The sequence below is a fragment of the Urocitellus parryii genome, chromosome 9, assembly GCF_045843805.1.
Source record: "Urocitellus parryii isolate mUroPar1 chromosome 9, mUroPar1.hap1, whole genome shotgun sequence".
Taxonomy (NCBI): Eukaryota; Metazoa; Chordata; class Mammalia; order Rodentia; family Sciuridae; genus Urocitellus; species Urocitellus parryii.
The window spans coordinates 142,965,507-142,986,907 of record NC_135539.1 but is presented as its reverse complement, the minus strand read 5'-3'; the positions used below and the strand labels follow the sequence as shown (position 1 = coordinate 142,986,907).

Genomic DNA, 21,401 nt, shown 5'->3' with positions numbered 1-21,401 from the left:
TAAGCGTCTCTTCTGTGAGTTCCCTGGTGTTCAGCTGTTGCCCATGACAGCAGCTAGCCAGCCCTGAGGAACAGAGAAGGAAATCCAGAAGGTAAGAGGAAGGCATGCTTCAAATCAGGCCTCCTGTTTACTGGGCATTCAGCGTATGCCAGGCCCCAGAGAAAAACAGTGTATGCATTGTCACACCTCATTTCCACTTCACAGGCAGCAGGTATTATTACACATGGATTTTGTAGGTGAAGAAAATAAGAGTTCAGTGAATTGCTCAACTCGGAGCTAAGAAGTGGTGAACCTGGGCAGGACCCCAAGCAGTGGTGGGTATGAAGCTGGTTCTCTGACCCACAGACCATGTGGCCTCACAGAAATGGAATGGATGGTGGGAGAAAGTGCTTTGTGTGGCTGAATTCTGTTCATTTATTTACCCAGTCATTCATAATGCATAACTTGTCCAGCTCCAAGAATGACTTAAGGGATTTTTTTATTATTTAGGAAAATGTAAGCAAATTAACCCAAAGTACCAGTTAGGAAACTAATATATGGCTGTAAACCCTAGAGAAAATTCCTCCTGTGGCTAGTTATTGCTAAAGCCAATAGAAGAGATCTGGAGCAGTAACATTCCATGCACTGGAGTCACGGAAGTCTTTATCAGATTCTTATTGCTCATTCTTCCCATGGTTTGATAGATCAGCTTATCTGGTATTGAATCCCCAGACACTGAGTTCTCAGGTGAGTGAAAGGGTTCTAAAAGTTATGGTGCTATCCATGATAGAGCCCTGTAGGAGACAGATCATTCACACCAATACAACAGAACACAAATATGCATTTTCCTGGGGCATCCAAACATGAGGCAAATGGCCCTGTCCCTTGGTAGCCCAAGGGATCACTGTGCTACAGGGGCTGTGAGACAATGGATCTTCACAATGAAGCTTGACCATCAAAAAATGTGAAAACATCCAAAAGTGACTCTAGTTAGAAAATGTGTATTTCATCAAATGTCCCATCAAACATGATCAATTTAAAATTAAGTTTCTGCTTTTTTGAAGAAAATAAAGGTACTAATTCCCTGAAAAGCTCACGTATGTGATATTTTCACTCCCCAAATGTGAGACAAACAAGATTGCATCATGAAGGGCATATGTATATTTGTGGTAAAATCCAAAGCTAATGTGACGACTGATCAAATGTAATGTGTTGTCCTCGCTGTCTGAGAAACATTGGAAATGAATCAAATTTGGAGGTGGAGAATATATTCAAAACCAAGTTCTTTAATGTGTTTGATACATTTTCCATCACCAGCAATTCTGACTATTCAATTTTCCAAAATAAAGTTGGACTATAGCTACCCAGATACATTTTTTTTTCAGGCTTGAACTTACTACATAGTGCTCACAGGTGTGGAACCAGCACAAAAATGGAAGACATAAAATTCTCGTGGCCTCACACAAGGTGGTTGCATTAGCTGGCTTTTCATTACTGTGACAAGATACCAGAGAGAAACAATTTAGAAGAGGAAAGATTATTTTGGCTCATGGTTTCCGAGCCACCCGTGGTTGGCCAGCTCCATTGCTCTGGGCCTATGTGAGGCAGGATGTATGGAGAGGAAAACTGTTCAGCTCAGGACAGCTGGAAAGCAGGGAGAGGAAAGAGAAGGGGCCAGGAGCAAGAGAACCCCTTCCAGTGCATGCCCCCAGTGACCTGCCCCCACCTCTCAGTAGTCCATTTGAATCATTCATCAATGAATGGATTAATCCGCTGATCGGAGCCCTCCTGATCCAATCACTCCCCCCAAACCCATCTCTGAACCTTACTGCATTGGGCACCAATCTTTAGATTCAGTGTCTACAAAGTACACCGGTGCTGTTTTAAATTTTTCACGTATGTGTCTGAGCAACTGGGAGGTGAGCCCCACAGTCTTCCCTGGTTTGCAATTATAATCCCAGCAGAGAAGGGAGGGAATGGTCTCATGGGCTTGCCTCTGTCACAGTCCAGCCATGGCTGTGTGGGGGAGCCATGAGCATTGGAGCATATGGGAGGACTGGACTGGTGTCACATGCTCTTTGGGCTGTCCAACACACGTGCCACTTTCCTCTTGCTCCGCCTGTGTTCCCACCAGCACCCAAGATGGGTGTGACTTGCCAAGATGTCAACAATCGACTGACCACAAGACATCACAAAGCTAGACTCAACTCCCTGAAACATGACCCTTGCCTTATTTGGAAAGAACATACCATCGAACGTCCCTCTGTGTGCCCCTCTATAAAAATGAAGGACCCAGGTGCAAGCTCTCTCTTTCCAATGGACCCCTAAGAGCCGGGTGGACTTTCTGTGCTTGGTTGCTTTCTTCACCGTTTTCTCAGTTATGGATGGAGCCAGATTTTGTGAACCCAGCATAGGTTGCCAGCCCAGTGGACTGGCAATGTTTCACAGAGAGAGATTTTTTAAATTGGAATTATTCAAAGCATGACACTAGCAACATCTACCGTGGAGAGACTCTGAGGCCAGCTGCGGGGGGGGGGGGGAGACCCACCAAGGCTCAAGCCACCGCTCCCCCGTGTTCCTCAGCGTCCTCCCTGTAAAAGAAGCAGGTTAGTACAAGAGCTGCTGTGGCCTGCCAGCCCCCACATGCCAGAGTCCCCTGTGGCTCTCAACGTCACTCCAGACCCTGGGACCTCAAGCAGTGCCCTCGCCTAACTAACCAGGCAGAAAAGGGCAAGTTCTGCAGCCAGTGCAGGACCCTTGGGTCTCTTCAGGGGTTTGGATTTCCCTTGAGCCCCTCTCAATCACAGCACAGAACCTGGAGTCTAAGAAGCCTTAAATCTCTGCTGATCCTCTAACCCCCTGTTTATGGAGATGGGTGGCCTGGGCTTTGGAGCTTACCCGAGGCTGCACATCCCAGCTCGGGCAGGACTAGATCAGTCTTCTTGACTACTGATGGCTCCCCCCACCACCCGGATCCTGCCTCCTTGCCCTGTGCTCCATCTAGATTAAAGCTGTGGCAAATATCAAAAGTCCACAGGCTCCTAGAGTCAGGGGAAAGGGAGCCAATTTCTTAAATGACTAAGTAGACGTTCTTTACAAAAAATTTAATGAAACATTGTTGAAGAGGTGAAATGCCCTCCTTTGTCAGCACAAACTCCATGAAAACTGAGACTTATGTGTGAATGTCCTTTGGTTGAAGTCTCTCCACTGAGATTAAAGGAGGACAAACTGATTTAGATAAAATGAGAAATGACCTCAGCTGACCCAAAACTTTTGCCCAAAGCACAAAACAAAGCCCCCATCAAACTCTACTCTCAGAAGGAGTTCAGAGAAAGGTCAGTAAAGGGAAGGGTGGGTGAGTACAGAGACTGAGAAATACAAACAAAAGTCGTACGGCCAAACTGCTCTAAGAAAGGCTGTTTCCACGGATGCCCATCCAAGCCGAGCTGAAGTAAAAGTAGGAGTCGTCAGATCCTTTACTTGGTGCTCAAGGAAAGGACAGTTCAGTGAAGCTTCTGAGTTACTAGATCTTAGCAAACATATTTCTCATACTTCGGGAAGTTGTGTATTGAGTGAAAGGGGCTCTTTCCCAGGGACATAGGGCCTTGAAAACTATTTGGTGCTCAAGGGTGCCAAAGGTTAAAAGCAGGGATTGCAGGAAGCCAGAGACAGCCACTGGGTAGACCAGGCCTCTTAGGTCTGCTAAAATGCAGGCTGGAAGCAGGTCAGCATCTGCAAAACCATAGGAGGAGCCAAACTCGAGCCTTGAACTAAGACCTCAACATTCCTAGACAGAAATGCAAGAAACGTTAGGATTATTCATTATGGTAAATCCATAACAGGTTGCAAAGAATTTTTTTTTAATTTTGCTTTTTAAACATAAGCCATGGAATTTTTATGTCCTGCCCCAATCCTTACCTTAAAATGGCATTAGGGAGAGAAGGTGAGTTAAGGGAAGAGAGAATGGATCATGCTTTGATCCCATGTGGCATATACCATATTTTATAAGCAAGTCAGGTGACCATGGGAAAGGCCAAGTAAGTGATTTGGGCAGAGAGTGCTTAGGGACAGCCGTCACCATCAGCTTCAGTGAATCCACCTAAAATACAATTCGCACAACCCCATCCTGCATGGAAAACTGAAAACCTGGCCCCAGACAGAGCAAAGAAAACAGGAAACAGGTCTATGAGGTACTCAGTGCTCCCTGCCCAGTGCTAGCTGGTCTTCGCGGATCTGACTTACATACTAAGAGAGAAAGTGCAGTCACTCGAAATTCTGGCTTAGGAAGAAAGAAAAAAGGCACAGCAGACCTCGGGAATGATCTCATTTTCCTCTCCTCCATCCCATTCGACGCATGATCAATTGATGACAGAATAAATCAGACTTGGCTCTGCTCTTGAGAAGCATGTGATTTAATGGGAATATAAATGGTGAAGCCAGAACCCTGAGAGCCCAGACTCACCCTCTGCAAAACGTGGAGTCCACAGGGAGAGTGAGACTCACCCACCCTGTGACAGTCAGTCTTCCAGCTTCATGAAGAAAGGAGACCAGTGAAGGAGAAGTCCAAGGCTGAGATGTCCGAGGCACCTGCGCTGGTGTCTGGTGAGGGCTGCCCTCGGCTTCCAAGATGGCGCCCGTTGCTGTGACCCAGCTGGCAGGAGGGCAAGAAAGCACTTCCTTCCACGTGTATTAACTCCCACCCGACACACCACCTGACACCCTCAAGCTGGGGACCAAGTTTCAACGTGAATTTTGGAAGGCAAAGACTTCCACAGCATAGTGTCAGACACTGAGTGAGTGAAGTAGAAGCAGGGCTGAATTTTCTGTACTTCATCTTAATGAACCTCAGAAGTAGATACGGTCACACTGAGTCTCAAAGAGTTCAGATCATTCTCATAAGTCATCTCACTCATTTTAATAATCAACAATACTTTTCAGCCCGGAGATTTTTCGCGTATTGCCTCACTAAGCCCAATCACGAGGATACGACCACAGGAAGCGCTGCAGGTAAGAAACCAGCGTGGGGAGGTGGGGGCCAGCTCAGTGCTCCCAGGGTAAGCCGCTGACAGATGTGCGTGGGGGCTTTAAACCCACTGTCTGGCTCGCGGACCTCCAGCGAGCCTTTGTAAACGTGGAATAACAACCTTGTCTGTCTGACTCCAAAACCTGTTTTTTTCTACACAGTACATTTGTGACTATGTCAAAGATACACTTATTTAATTACAGCAATTTCAGTTTTTAAAATGACTTTTTAACGGAAAGAATCATCTTTTTTGTACAGAGAATGGACTGTCGGCAGTGAGTTCCCTGAGGCCAGTCCTGCTGACGTGGAAGAGGCACCACAGTGGGCGAAGCCAGACCATGACCAGGCTGGGGCACTGGGCTACGCGACTCCACGGAGACCCTGGATCCGTAGTGCAGCAGGCCAGGTGGCCCTGAGGAGTCGGATCTGAATGTTTGCCATATGGTTTCGAATCAATCAACTTGGATTCTTTGTAACACTGTAAGACAATGTGAAAATTCTTCCCCAAACATGTACACTCTCTGTTCCCACAGCCAACCTCCCAGCAGGTCTGGGCTCAAGGAAGCCCAGGGCCCTCCATGATGACCTAGAATCGACTTCCATCCCTATCCCACGAGACCCCAGGGCCTGAACATGCTCACCACTATTGCTTCCTGTCCGCCAGCCACTCTCCTCTGTCCCTTGGCCTGATCACCTGATTTTATTCATACATTGAGAAGCTAATTATTTCAGAGGATACCAAAGCCCCAGGAGAGTTGAGTGGAACATGGTAACTCCGATCCCCTTGGAAAGCCATTAGCTTAGTCATGAGCATGCGACAACATTTTGACTAAAGAGATGTCAAGGAAGGTCTGTCAGTGAGACTCGGGGAGGGCTTTCTCACTCCTCGAAAGGTGTGTGAGTCTAGCAGACTCGTTTTCTGCCTCTGAATGTTGTTACCTGCTTAGACACCTGCACAGAGAGAGCAGCACCATCTGGTGCCATCTGGGGAGCCACCTGGGAGGGCGAAAGCCATGACTGAGCAGAAGACCAGGGCTGGGGGCTGGGGCCGCGGTGACGTAGCTGAGCTGCTGCGCTGACCAGAGGTGGAGCTCCTCTGTATCTGGGCGTCTCCTGAGAGAGAACATGGATCGCCTTGTTCACCTGCTGCTGATGCCATTTGCTGGGTCTTTTAAACTAGTAGCTAAAAGCATCCTTACTGATAAATTGAACTACTATGTTAATCCACAGGGTTTTCAACATGACATCTCTAAGAATCCCATCATGGAATGTAAATTTTCTCTAGAAGACTAGGAAATAAAAAATTAATAAGAGTAACAATGCTTTAAAATAAAAAAAACATTATTATTGCTAGGAATCATGAAAAACAGATTTGGGGATCAGATAAACCTGCTTACAATTTATCTCTTCATCTTGCCAATTTGCTAATCTTGGGAAAATTATTCAACCTCTCTGATGTTAATACCTTGTATTTTGAGAGGAAATGATCTAATAGTGTTTTGAAAAGTTGTATGAAATTGTGATTATGTATTGAAAGCATCTGGAGCGTAGTAGGTACACAGTAATTTATAGTTCTATCTGTGCATCTCTTTTCTAGTCTGCAGAACTGATTATAGGACTTAGCTTGCATGGTGTACATGAGTAGTCAAGAGACCCTGACAGCACACAATCAGCACTTTATACAAACTACAGGCATCTGTTGGGCATGGGAAATGGCATGATCAGTGGGCTCAGTGGTGTATGCTTATCATCCCAGTGATGCAGGGGACTGAAGCAGAGGATTGCAAGTTTGAGGCCAGCCTCAGCAACCTAGTGAGACCTTGACTCAAAGCAAAAAATTCAGAGCTGGGATGCAGATCAATAGTAGAGCCCCCCTGGGGTTCGATTCCCAGAGCTGAGAGAGAAAAGGGAATGGAGAAATCAAATTGAGCAGGAAATAAAATGGAGAACTTGCTATCTGGCACAGGATGAGGAGACAGCAGCCGAGATCCGGATTCTAGAAGAGGGCACCTTGGGAGGGCAGAGGCCCAAAGACAGCCTTACTCCTTCAGTATTTGGCGAGAGGCTGGCTGTCCTAGAACTAGAAAGCAGAGGTCAAGTCATGTCACAGACCCCAGAGCCAACCAACCCATGGTCCAGTTGGACCAGCAAAGAATAGGTCCTTACAGGTACTTGTCTTTCTCAAGGCTCTCCCCCCACCTCCTGCTCTTTCACTAAATGACCATTCGGTGCTCTTACACATTCAGTGGCTTTCTTTTTCTTTTAAATTGGGTACCGGATATTGAACCCAGGTGTGCTCTACCACGAGCTACATCCTCAGCCTTTGATTTAATTTAATTTGATTGATTTGATTGAGACAGGGTCTGGCGAAGTTTCCCGGGCCGGCCTTGAGCTCTCAGTTCTCCTGCCTCATCCTCCCAGGTCACTAGGTGACAGGTGTGTGCCATTGCGCCTGGCTACATTCAGTGACTTTCAACAGTTCTTCAGAACTCAAAGTTCTCCCATGTTCTATCAGTTCCATTTTAAAAAAATAAGGTGAGTGTCTCAACTTTGTTCTGAAACCAGAGCCAAGCAGGCTCTCTCGTGATTCTCCTGCCTGAAGGCCAGGACGCACACTGACCTGGAAGAGTTCACCTCGGAGGTGAGCGTCCCGGCCTCAGGGGTCTCACTGTGAAGGGACCAGATTCCAGCCACTGAAGCAGCAGCAGCTCTGCGTCCAAGAGGCACCTGGGCCTGAGGAGCAGGAGGCTTTCCCCTTCTCCGTGAGACAAGAGCAGGCGTGGTTCTGAGCTTTGGAGAAAGTCTACCGGGGAGCTGCTGGAGGGCGGGGATGTGTCATTTATCATCTCTGGGTTCCCCATGACATCTAATAGTGCAGATGTTTAAGCCTAAGATTGTTGAGTTCAACTGAAGCAAGTCAGTATGTGGTGCCGCCTAACATCAAGTCTGCCAAAGGCAGGAAAAAGGCGTCTCCTGACGTGAGCAAGGAGACTCATGGTGAGTGACAGTGGTGAGCAGAGCCTTCTGGGGTAGTCCCTTTATCTTCAGGGGCTGCCTTCCAAGACCCCCGCAGCTGCTTGATACCCCAGACCCTACCAAATCACTGCTACATGGTGCTTTTTCCTACGCATACGTTAGGCAAGTAAGATATTCACAATGGAATAGAGCAATTATAATAAAGTATGATGATAAGTTACATCAAGATAGCGCTCTCTCTCTCCGTCAAGGGATCATATTGTATGTAGATTTTAGCAACCTCAGCATAAGATTATTTTTCTCTTTATTCACTTGAGAACTTCCACTTCTCCCCTTAAAGGAATCACTTTATAGCTTCTCTTTAGCAGGTAAAAATTGCCAGCATCACTGCTGTTACACTTTGGGGCCTGTAAGTTGAGTGAGGGTTACTTGGACACAGCACTGGGTCCCGTGGCCGTGAGTCTGATAACCGAGACACCCAGTGGACAAATGGGGCTGTGTACATGTGGATGCACTGGACAAAGAGGCCATCCACACCCCGGGAGGAATGGAAAGGGACAGCGTGAGAGCTCATCATGCTCTTCAGAAAAATAGGTAGCTTAAAACTTGGGAATTTTTGTTTCTGGAATTTTCCATGTAACCCTTTTAACTGAAAATTCAGAAACTGACATTTCAGATAAACGGGTGACTCCTTGTAATTTGTCATCAGGGACAGAGAAATGATGTTTGCATCTTGAAAGGAGGGCTTTAGGAAGGCTGATCTCTAACAGAATCACATCTCAGTGTGCCACACAGACATGGAAAGATGGTCAGCTTTTTCTGAAGCAATTTCACTGGGCAGAACGGCACTGAATGTCCAGCCCAACACCACCTGGGAATGCACAGGAGCCCAACGGCCGCACATCTTCATGTTTTTAGAGATAATCAAAGTTTCAAATACTGCATCTCAGAGCATGTTTCATGTTGTTCCCTGGAAAATGGTTTAGAAAACAGGCCAGTTTTAGTCAGGCCCCTGGTAAAAAGAGAGCTCAGGAGATATCCTGTCCCCAGATGTTGAGACGTCCCTCCATCAGGCACGGACAGATACTTGGCAGGAAAATAGCAGAGCATTCACCCTGGCACATTCCAGCTGTCTCCTCCCCAGGATTGATGTGCCAAAGAACGTCCATGGAGCCCAGGTGGGCTGGGCTGGGACATGTAGAGCTGAGCGGATCTGGCTTTTCATCCTAAAAACACCTAGAGCAAGCACGGCCACCCTCCACTGGGCCTCCTGGAGCTCATCATGATTGGGAGCAGAGACGGGGAGAAATAACCCAAGGAAAAGGGTGCTGATGTGTTGGAAGAAAGAAAGAAAGAAAGAAAGAAAGAAAGAAAGAAAGAAAGAAAGAAAGAAAGAAAGAAAGAAAGAAAGAAAGATAGATTTCTCCAGAAAAGCCAATTTGCACTACTATTTGAAAACTCCATTGCCTGAAACTGCACCTCACTCATCTCCTTGGACAGCCTAGGGCCTTGGTCCTCTGCAGAAAGTGGTAAAGGCCCTGGGCTCTGAGGTCACCTCCTGTCTAAAGGGCTGCCACAGTCATGAACCTGTGTCTCTGCGTCCCCACCCATGAGTCTGGCAGGTGGGTGAGGGGTTCAGGAGGGGCTCTCTGCTCGTATCCTCTCACTTGCCATGGCGAGGGGTGAATTCTGTCACCCAGCATGGCTTACTTTGAGTGCCACATGACTGTGCTCCTTTTAAAAAGCAAATACAACACATAGAAATACAACACAAAGTCACAGCCCCCTGCAAATGTGCCTCTTAGTCACCACTGTCACTATAAGAAGAGAGTCAACAGGAGTTCAGCAGGTGCCCAAAGTGAATGAGGGAAAACAGGTGTGGAAGACGAGAGAGAGCCCCAGGAAGGGGCGGGATCCCACAAAAGCAAGTGCCTCAGCATAAAGGGAAAGGCAGGGCTTCAGAACCATACGATCCTGGGTTGACTCCTACTGGAATTGGGCTGAGTTTCAGGCAAGGTTATTTTCTGATAGTTGTACAAATGGGCTTTTTAAAACACTTTTCTTTGGGTTCGACTTTCCATGAGCTCTGCAATCCCTAAGTCCCTCGGAGTCTCCTTTCCTGACTCTGCATCTGTAAAATGGGGATACCAACATCCGTCTTGGAGAGATCTTCAAGGGACTGTGGCCCCATGTGCAGCAGGTCAGATGACCCCCTGCCTGGCATTGGACTTGACCCTCCATCTATGCAGGCAGGGTTGCCAGGGGTGGGATGGTGGCTCAGCTGCAGAACCTGGGAGCCCAGGGCCCTACACCGTGGCCAGGGGCTTTGCAGAAGTGATTCAGTTTAGGGATTTTTGAGATGGTGAGGTAATCTCCTGGCCTAACTGGGTGGCCTGATGTGATCACCAGGGTCCTATCAGAAACAGGTCATGTGAAGACACACAGAGAGAATTAGACGCTAGACAATTAATTTTGAATAGGGAGGAAGAGGTCAGAAGCAAATTCTAGAAGTGGAAAGAGGCCAGGCCCAGATTCACCCTGGAGCCTCCACCAGCCCTGCTGACACTTTGATTTGACCCCATGCAACTCATTTCAGACCTCTGACCCCCAGAACCGGGAGCGAAGCTTCGAGCTGGGTGAAGACATCATGTTCATGGCAGTTTGTCACAGGAGCTTCAGAAGGTGAATACTGTGGGGTTCACTGTTCCCTCTCCTGGCCAGACCTGTATTCTAAGGTCTGGATTCATACACAAATGCTCCCTTGATATCTTTGCTTAAATATATCAAAGCATCTCACACTCAGCTTCCAAAACAAATTCAGTCTCCATCTGCCATGACCCCACCTTCCCACACAGCACACCTGGTCCTTTCACAGTGACCTCAATCTCAGCATTGCACTATCCAGAGGCCTGGGCAGGCTCCTGGACACTTCCCTGTCTCCTCCCAGTTCATGGCCAAGTCCTGATTGCAACAAATGGATTCCCCCCACTCTGCCTCCTTCTCTCCCTGTCTCTCAGCAAGCTAATCCATGCTGTTCCCCTCCCAGGGGGTTCCCTCTCAGCTCACTCTTTAAGGGTCTCCTGGCAGCTATTCTTGGCAGTTTGAAATACATTCTCCTACCCACAGTCAGGGGGATCATTTGAAAATACAATTGATGCTGCTCTTCTGCTTAAACTCCTGCACGCCATTGCTTTGCTGATGAGACAGACTAAAGCACAATCTTTACCGTGGCCTGAGAGGTTCTTATTATATGCTTGCTTATGTAACTCTCCAAAGGCTCTCAAACTCTGGGCTCCAGCCAGACTGCAACCCTTTGCATTTTTCAAACACGTGATGCTCTGCGTGCCTCAGGGCCTTTGCGTTTATCCCCTCTGACTTGAGTTTTTTCCTGTCAGTCTCGCTGGTCTGTAAATCTTCTTAAAGGCAAAGAACATGAGTGCCTGCTTTCATGTGTCATTCTTCTGCACTGCTTAGCATAGCGCCTGGCCCTGTGTGGATGAGATAGATGAAAAGACAGACAGACAGACAGACAGATAGATAATCGATATATAGATAGATGATAGCCAGATAGAGGATAGATAGATGACAGAGGACAGATGTCAGACAGATGATGGACGGTGATGGTGAGACAGGTGACAGAGAGATGCTTGCTGAGCCAGCGAAGGCCTGAAGGAGTGGGAGCCGCCTCTTCTCACCGCGCGGCACAGCCTGGACCCCTCTTCAGGACCCTGCGCTCTGTGGCAGCTCTGTTGATGTGCTTTCCCTGGCTGAAAAGTACGCCTGAGATCATAAATGTGCCCAGAGAAGTGCCCCTTGGCCCTGCTGCCCTGAACCTTGTGGACGGAGGACGTGGAGGAGCCCAGCTTCTCAGCTCCTGGTCTCCAGAAAGTGACAGAGCAAGTGTGAGATGCCAGGACCCACGTCCCCTCCAAGGGCAGCCTGGTGGCCCTCTGGCTTTGCCAGCAGCACCACACTGGGGCCAGGGTGTCAACACAGAGGACTGTGGGTGTCACGCCAGCTCCAACGGCATAAGCACAGACCAGGCAGCCCGAGGTCTGGCGCGTCTGTGGCTCGCTGGGCCCTGCCATGGACTGGCTCTCCTCCTGGGGGAGGACGAGAGAAGAGCTGATTTCAGGGTGTGGGGGTGGCAAGATTCTGAGATGACCGAAGGCCAGTGACCCTCCCGAAGGGTCCCTCCTCCTGAGTGGGTGGGATGAGGGACGAGGCTCCCTCCCTCCTCAGATGATGTCACAGTGTGTGGCGGAGGAATCCTGTGGATGCCTCAAGGTCTCCAGCAAGTCGGCCCTAACCTAGGAGGCGCTGGCCTCATCGCCAGGGGAGCCCTCAAAATCAGGGTTTCTCGGGCTTTCTTTGCAGGAAGGAAGCAAATAACCATGTTGTGTGCCTCTTGCGGAGAAGGGCACCCTCCAGGAGCTGAGAGTGGAACCTGGCAGACAGCTGGAAAGAAAGCATGGGCCTGGGTCCCAGGAGCCCAGCACTAACTCCTTCCCTCGCCGCAGACTTGGGTGGAGAGCTCCCGGGGAGAAGGGAGACCCCAGCTGCTGCCTCTCCAGGGCCACCTGGGCTGGGTGCAGCTCCACCCAGGAGAGTGTGAGGCTGCGTGTGGCTTCCGCCCAAGAGTCCTGGCCATCTGTTTCCCAGCAATAGGGAACTCAGCAGAACCCACATCACCCGACGCTGCACAGTGCCAGGGTTTTGTGCCGGGCACCACAAACATGCCAAGCTAGAACTTTCCATCAGAAGTCAATTTCTAATTATCTGCAGAGCCAAGAATCAAAGAACTTAATTTTTTTAGAAGCATAAAACATTGACTTTTCTCACTCTGAAAACTCAAAAATAGCTGAACAGATTTTCTTTAGAACTTTCCAAAAATAAAGATTTTCTTTAGGGCTGAAATCAAGTCTGGGAAATGCTAATCTAGGGGGGGAAAGAAGCTTCCGTGGTATAAACAGCTGAAAACGGGCTACGTGGACTGACCTCTGGGGCTCTCTGGAGAGAATCGTCCATTGTTTAGATCAGCAGAAACGCTCCCTGGCCGTGGCCACCAGCAACGTGGCAGAGGCCCACGCTCGCTGCAGCCTGGTCACTCCGAGGAGCAGAGCACCAGAGACTGAGCCAGGAGGAGGATATTGTCCTTATAATGCAGTCCCACGATGCCATCAGGCAGCCAGAGGGCCTCGTAAGGGTGCACCCACCTTCCTTACGGCTTGAAACAAAGAATTGTGATCCATTGGAATAACAAGAACATGCTTTCTCTTTTCTCCAAATTCGGCATTCCCAATTCTTCAGAAAGTGTGTTTGGCCGGTCTGGAACATTCTTTTTGTCTCAGTGATTCTGCCAGGAGGTTCCTCCCTTCCATCTATCTGGTCTGCGGATGCTGCTGCAGGAGACCAGGGTGAACAGCGGAAAGGACAAGGAAACACGGACAGCCGTGAACTCCTCAGAGCACAGGACTTATTCTTCAGTGGTGGCTGATTTTCCAAAGTTGACTTCACCTTTCCAGAGCACTGTGCCTGACCGCCCTTTAATCGTGGGCAGTTAAAGACACACTAGACCTCAGAGGCTTCTGCAGGGACCGCCCAGTAGCCTCTCTAGGCCTCCATGTCCTTCTCTGATTCAGTGAGCCTTGCTGGAGCTCTACTGGGAGCAGATTCCTGCACCCCGACCTCCAGGGTGCCTGCAGCGCTCACAGAGGGGACCCAAACCCCTTCAGAGTGATCCCCACCATTCCCTGACTTGGCATGGAGTTGAGAGACTGGTTTCTGTTCTGACTGAATCTTGGCAACTCACTTGACCGCTCTGATCCGCAGCTTTCCCTGCCATAGAAATTAGAATCATCCCTTTCGCTGACAAAGACACTGCAGGTCCAGCCACTCCATGGTGAGCACACACAAGCCTGACCTGGGTCCGGAATGTCCCCTGGAAGCTCATGTGCTGAGGGCCTGGCTCCCCATGCAGCAGTGTCCAGAGGTGGGCTCCAAGTGAGTGGACCAGGAGGGCTCTGACCTCCTCCGTGGGCTGATCCAATGATGGCTGCATGGACTCTGGTGGTGGAAATGGTGGGCAGGTGGGCATGATTGCAGGACAAAGGTCCTTGAGGGCATGCCCCGGGGACCATATCCTCTTTCCCTCTGCTCCCCGGCCACCATGAGCTGACAGCTTGGTCCACCATGAGCTTCAGCCATGCTGTCCTGCCTTGCCCAGGCCTAGGGCAGTGGAGCTGGCCAACTATGGATCGAAACTGCTGGAATTCTGAGCCAAATAAATCATTCCTCCTCTAAGTTGTCCTTGTCAGGTATTTTGGTCACGGCTAAGACAACATAAAACACATTTAGGGGATTGTTGATTTCTCTCCTTTTTCTTCTACTCAATTTCACAAACTCTCTCTCAAGTGTCACCATTCTTGTCTCAAACTCATGCTACAAACATTCTTTCCTCTGCATATCAGTTGGCTCACATCCCTTACATTTCTCTTTCTTTCCTTTCTCCTTCAGCTGATTTTTTTCCCTTGAAAGATGCAAATAAATTTCACCTTCCTCGTGAAACTCCTGCAACCCTGACCTGTGGTCACAGCCCTCACCATGTGCGACCCTTTGAATTCCAAAAGTTCTGCACCACTCATTTGGCCCTTAGCTCCTGACCACCTGGACCCTTGCCTTCTTGTGCATGGCTTGGATCCCCGTTGAACAGACGAATCCTCGAGAGTAGGGACCTTGCAGCCCCAGGGCTGAGCGCCGGCGGACACTCTACACACGTGTGTTGCTCCGGAGGACAGTGTCCCCTCAGTCATGAAGCGCGGTCACTCTCAGGTGAACTGGAGACTCTGGCCCGACATGTGGACAGGGGTGATGAGTTCTAATTGTCTATTGTGCCTCACAGCTGCTTTCCCAGGGCACCGGGCCAACACACACCAGCTTTCATCAAGACAGTCTCAGGAGGTGAGGAATAGACGTCGTTTCCTACCATTCTTTTTCTCCAAATTGAGAAAAGTGAAGAAAGTGACTTAGGAGATACGTTGAGAATAGGTAATGCAAAGTGTGGTAGGGGAGAGTGAAAGGACTTTTTCTTGCCCCACCCTATGCCGGTAGCTATGTTCACTTGATGTTTTTGTCTTTCCCATGAGGAAGCGTCTCCGCTCTCCTGTGACTCCACTCAACTACCAGTAGTCCTGGCTGACTGGGAGTCTCCAGGCTTCTGTTCAAACTTTTACCTTTAATACCTGAAAAGAAGGTGATTTTACTGTGCCTCAATTGTCACCCTGAGCTTTGTTTACTGGTTTCTTTTTCTGATCCAAATAAAGCAAAAAAAAAAAAAAAATTCCAAAGTAGGAGAAAGGAAAGAAATAGTAAAGGACAGAACACAACAAAATAAAAAGCAGAAACACAGATTAAAATACAACAAAATCAATAAAACAGATAACTCTGTAGCTACACTGAAGACTCTGCTGTGTCAACATGAGGAGAAATGTCATTAGCACTCCCACAGGCATTAACAGGATGACACAGAAACACGAGGAACCCTCTCATGCAACGCCATCCATAGCTCAGATAAAATGGGAAAAAAATTCTGAAGGAAATTTTAAAGACGCAAATATTTATCACTTAAGAATAAAAAGATGGTTTAAGTAACTTTTTATCTATGGAATAAATTGAATTTGCAATTAAAATCTTCTCCCAAACAAAACTTCGGGCCCAGACAATTTCACTGGTGAATTCTACCAAACATTCATTGAAGAAATAATGTCAATTCTAGATCAGCTGTTACAAAATTTTAAAAAAAGGATATGTCCCGACTCATCTTAAGAGGCTAACATTACCCTAAAACTGAAATAAGAAAAATACACTATAAAAAACTAGATATGAACATTTTTCATAAAAATAGATCCTTAGTAATTTTTTAGCAAATCAAATTTTACAACATGTAAAAGATGCATCATGACAGTGGGTTAGCTGGAACCCAAGACTGCTTGAACTTCAAAAGATTCATCAATGTGATTTATCATGGCAATAGGTAAAAAAGAAAATAAATGATTGGCTCAGTAATTTCAGAAAAAGCATTTGATAAGACAGAACACCCACACAAGATAAAAATTCTCAGACGACAGAAATAGAAGGGAATTTCTTCATGTGATAAAAGAAGTTTTTTAAAGAATTATCTCTACACACAAAAACGAAGACCAATGGGTCACAGATCTAATTTTTATAATTTTAAGATATAAATTTTGTAAGTTTCTGGAAGATCAGTAAGAAGTATTGGCAAAAGATACAAAAAGGACATAAAAAACTATGAGTCCAAAAGAAAAAACTTAAGTTGGGCTTCAACAAAATTTCTAAGTTTTATTCTTCAAAAGACACTGTTAAAAATGAAAAGTCACAGGCTGGGAAAAATATTCGCAAAACATATACGTTATAAATGACTTCATATATTCAAAAAACATAAAGAACACAACTCAAAACAATAGGACATCCTTATATATACAGTGGAGGAGGGCAAGGGAAGAATGAGCAGGCTTTCCACCAAAGACGACCTGTGTAGTGTACATAAGAATGTGAAAAGACGCTCCACATCGATAGCTATTAGGAAAATGTGCATTCAGATCACATTGGGTCACCACTTTGAAACCACCAGAACAGTTAGAATTAAAACAGTTGTCAGTGCCACCTGTCATAGGATGTGGGACAGTGGGACTCAAACACTGCACAAAGTATGCCACTTTGAAAAAGATTCTGGAGTTCCTAATGCAGTCAACACTTACCAGGTAATCTGCGAATGACATTCCCGAAGTTCATCAGAGAGGAATAAAGCTGCCCACAGAGACCTGAAGGAGCCCTGCAGCAGAGCAGCGCCATTCATAATGGCGGGAAACGTGACCCAACGCAAACTTCGGGCAGCTGGGAAGGGAACCCAAGCTGGACGTGACCCCGATGGGGAACTGCCCACAGCAGTGCCAAGGGACAACCTGACCGGCAGCAGCCCAGGAGAACCTTGCAGAGTGTGCTGCACAGACGCCACCAGCCACAAGACGCGCTTCTGGAAAATGTCCATGGGGGCAAAACTCCAGCCACAGAAAGAAGGAAGGCAGCTGGAGGCAGGGAGCGGGGAGCCCTGGGGGAGCTGAAATATCCCACATCTTAATTGTGTGTGGGGGGGGTTGGCACGGGTAAAAATTGCTGTCAAAACGCATGGAATTGTGCATTTAAACTAGCAAACTGTATTGCATATAAGATGTCCTTCGGTTAAGCTTCTAAGGACAATTCACACCACGACAGACAAGCATGCTGCCTTCCCCTGCTCTGGATATACTTTCTGAAAGGAAAGTGACCACTTGGAGCAACCAAGAGATCTTTATTGCAGCAGTGCAAAAGAGGAGAGAGAGAGAGAGAGAGAGAGAGAGAGAGAGAGAGAGAGAGAGAGAGAAAAGAAAGAGAGAGCAAGAGAGACGGGCCCGGCAGGAAGGAGTTTTTATAGCCCAAATCTAATGGGGTCTCTGGGTCTGCAAGCTGTCTTGTTGGCACAAGGAGGGTTAAGTTTTCAGCCTTGAGAGGGGGCTTGGGCGTTTGGGCTTGAAGCAAACAGGTGATAAAGAACCAGACAGAGAGTTTGAGTGGCCAGGTCATCCTGCAGCTAACTTTGTTTGGCATGACCTGAAGACAACTTAATTCAGCCTTTCCTGCACCTAACACTTTCTATACTTTCTATATGGATCCAAAAAACTAAAAATGTACACTCTTTATTTTCTATTCTCTGAAAATCTCAAATGATTAAACAATTCCTTGGTTACTAACAATTTTGTGAACATTTAATTCCTACATGATATCCCATCAGTGTACACCCTAATCATTCTCTTCTTGGTAGAAATTTATGTTTTGACTTTTCTCTATACTAATTAATACCCTGATATACTATGTGTATATATTGTGTATTTTTCAATATTTTCTTATAATAACTTGTCAAAGATACAATTATTAGCTCAAAATACAAGTACGTTTTAAGATCTTTAAATGCATTCTTAATTGATTTCCAGGAAGATTATGCTGACTGAACTCTGACCACTAGTATATGAGAAGAAGGTTGTGTTCATTATTATTTTAAATACCTGCTTCCACTGTCCTCTGGAACTTGGCGGTGAGCTGGGCCCTGGTCTGTGAGCCTTTGCTGCACCTCTGTGCAGTAAGAGCCAGTGCACGGTACTCACCCCTGGGCACAGGGATTATTTCATCATTTCCAAGAGCTGGGCATCTGCGATCCTCCGCTCCAGTGACCGTCTGCTCTGACATCATCTTCCCGACACGCCCGAGCACGACTGTCCCCCTGCCTCCTCCTGCCTGGCTGGCGAGCTCCTGGTGTGGCTCTGCGTGCCCCGGGTTCTGGGCAGCCAGGCTCTTCCTCTGCGGGAGTGCAGCGGCACGGCCGGCCATCCTCCACCGAGCGAGGCCAGGCTTCCTTCTGTCTCCACTCGCCTCCCTCCCTTTTCTCCTTTCTCACAGCTTCCCTCTCACCTCCTCCAGCACCTTCCCACTTTCAGGAAGAGATCACCTAAGACACCTGAGCCCTTCCTCTCTGGCCTCAGGCTGCTCGGTTTCCAGCCCACATCCACGCGTCCCTTCCCTGCTGGACTCGATGTTCCCTTCTTCCTGCCAGTTACGCCTGCCCAGGCCTGAGTCAGTGCTGACAGCAGATGTCTCGGTTCCACCGGGCTCCAACTGGGTCTGCAGTTGCTTCGGGGTAGGGTAACCACTTATTTCAGACTTGGCCTGGGAGACTCAGCTTGGGCACCATCTGGGCCTCAGAGCTCCCTGGATAGCTTGATGTCCTTCTCCCGGGCCAGGGGCACCGCCTGCTCTGGACCACGGATGACATGGCCATCTTACCATGTGGTTGGGAGGCCAGAGGCCAGCTATTTCATTATGGCCATGTGCCCGGTCCCTGGACTTCAGCATTCGTATATCCTGTAACCACCCTTCACACGGCAGCCCAGTGGTCTTTTAAAAACACCAATCATTCTTTCCTGTAACTTACCAACTTTCAGGAGATTTGTTTTTGTCTTGACTGGAGGTTTTCTGGTTCTCTGCCTGTTGTTATTTTTTATCTGTATTATAAATTCACAAACTTTAAAAACATAAGTCAAATCGCCCAAGTCCTCCAACTTTCACCAGCATAAGTCCCTGCAGACGAGCTCCCGGGGGTCCTTTAAGGTAGTCCCGTTATTTTTGGTAGATTCCTTGCCCCCTGTGCCCAGGGCTCACCAGCCCCAGACTGGACAGCGGCCCTTTTCCAGGAAGCCGCAGGCCCTCTCAGGGCTCGTGCTCCTCGGAGGCCGTAATCTGGGCCTCAGGGATATCTCTTGCCCCGGGTTTGGTGCTGCTTGTAGGACTTTAGGGCGCACAAAAATAGGGGACGTGCATTTATTGTGGCTTTCCTTTGTGACCACATTTTAGAATAACAACAAAAGTTTCCGAATTGATAAGGAGTAGTTTTTCTTTTTTTCTTCAGTTTGAGGAATGTATTTTTCTTACATTTAGTGTTGTGATCTACATACCAGCATTTCCACTTTTTCTTCCAGATTTTTATTGGTGTATCATAGTTGTGCTTAGTGGTGGTACACAGTTGTTACATATTAGTGCATGCATCCCATGGAGCACTATGATTGGGTCAATATCCCTCCCCAGTATTTCCCCTTTCCCTCCCCCTCTACCCTCTCCTCTACCCTCCCCACTTATCTCCCTTTGAATTCATAAGGTGCCCTCCAACTTTCTTTCCCTTTTTCCTATTTAGTTTTCACGTAGGAGAGAAAACCTAGAACCCTTGGCCTATTTCACTTAACACAATGTTCTCTCTCAAGTTTCATCCATTTTCTGGCAAATGACAAAACTTCATTATTCTTTTTTTTTTTTTTTTTTTTTTTTTTTTTATTTTTTTTTTTTTATTTTATTTTTTTTTTTTTTTTATTGGTCGTTCATAACACTACATGGTTCTTAATACATCATATTACACGGTTTGATTCAAGTGGATTATGAACTCCCGCTTTTACCCCATATACAGATTGCTGTATCACACCAGTTTCCCTTCCATTAATTGACATATTGCCTTTCTAGTGTCTGATGTATTCTGCTGTCTGTCCTATTCTCTACTGTCCCCCCTCCCCTCCCCTCCCCTCCCCTCCCCTTTTCTCTCTCTACCCCTTCTACTGTACATCCTTTCTTCCATTTGTATTATCTTGTCTTACCCCTCCTTTCCTCTTATATGACATTTTGTATAACCCTGAGGATCGCCTTCCATTTCCATGCTATTTCCCTTCTCACTCCCTTTCCCTCCCACCTCTTATCCCTGTTTAATGTAAATCTTCTTCTCAAGCTCTTCGTCCCTACCCTGTCCTTGTTTACTCCCCTTATATCAAAGGAGTCATTTGGTATTTGTTTTTTAAAGATTGACTAGCTTCACTTAGCATAATCTGCTCTAATGCCATCCATTTCCCTCCAAACTCTATGATTTTGTCATTTTTTAATGCAGAATAATACTCCATAGTATATAAATGCCACATTTTTTTTATCCATTCATCTATTGAAGGGCATCTAGGCTGGTTCCACAGTCTTGCTATCGTGAATTGAGCTGCTATGAACATCGATGTAGCAGTGTCCCTGTAGCATGCTCTTGTTAGGTCTTTAGGGAATAGACCGAGAAGGGGAATAGCTGGGTCGAATGGTGGTTCCATTCCCAGCTTTCCAAGAAATCTCCATACTGCTTTCCAAATTGGCTGCACCAATTTGCAGTCCCACCAGCAATGAACAAGAGTGCCCTTTTCCCCGCATCCTCTCCAGCACTTACTGTTGTTTGACTTCCTAATGGCTGCCAGTCTTACTGGAGTGAGATGGTATCTTAGGGTAGTTTTGATTTGCATTTCTCTGACTGCTAGTGATGGTGAGCATTTTTTCATGTACTTGTTGATTGATTGTATGTCCTCCTCTGAGAAGTGTCTGTTCAGGTCCTTGGCCCATTTATTGATTGGGTTATTTGTTATCTTATTGTCTAATTTTTTGAGTTCTTTGTATATTCTGGTAATTAGGGCTCTATCTGAAGTGTGTGGAGTAAAGATTTGTTCCCAGGATGTAGGCTCCCTGTTTATCTCTCTTATTGTTTCTTTTGCTGAGAAAAAACTTTTTAGTTTGAGTAAGTCCCATTTGTTGATTCTGTTTGTTAACTCTAGTGCTATGGGTGTCCTATTGAGGAATTTGGAGCCCGATCCCACAGCGTGCAGATCATAACCAACTTTTTCTTCTATCAGATGCCATGTCTCTGGTTTAATATCAAGCTCCTTGATCCATTTTGAGTTAACTTTTGTGCATGGCGAGAGATAGGGATTCAGATTCATTTTGGTGCAAATGGATTTCCAGTTTTCCCAGC

The 21,401-nt window shown here is 47.0% G+C and overlaps 1 protein-coding gene across 1 annotated transcript in view; it reads right to left on the bottom strand.

The window, feature by feature from the left end:
* Positions 1-21,401, bottom strand: part of Dpt (dermatopontin) — a 269,201-nt gene that overhangs the window by 106,673 nt on the left and 141,127 nt on the right. Inside the window, exon 2 of the mRNA XM_077802359.1 lies at positions 5,942-6,115. Coding sequence (XP_077658485.1) covers positions 5,942-6,115 — 174 coding nt within the window. The remainder of the gene's footprint in view (positions 1-5,941; positions 6,116-21,401) is intronic.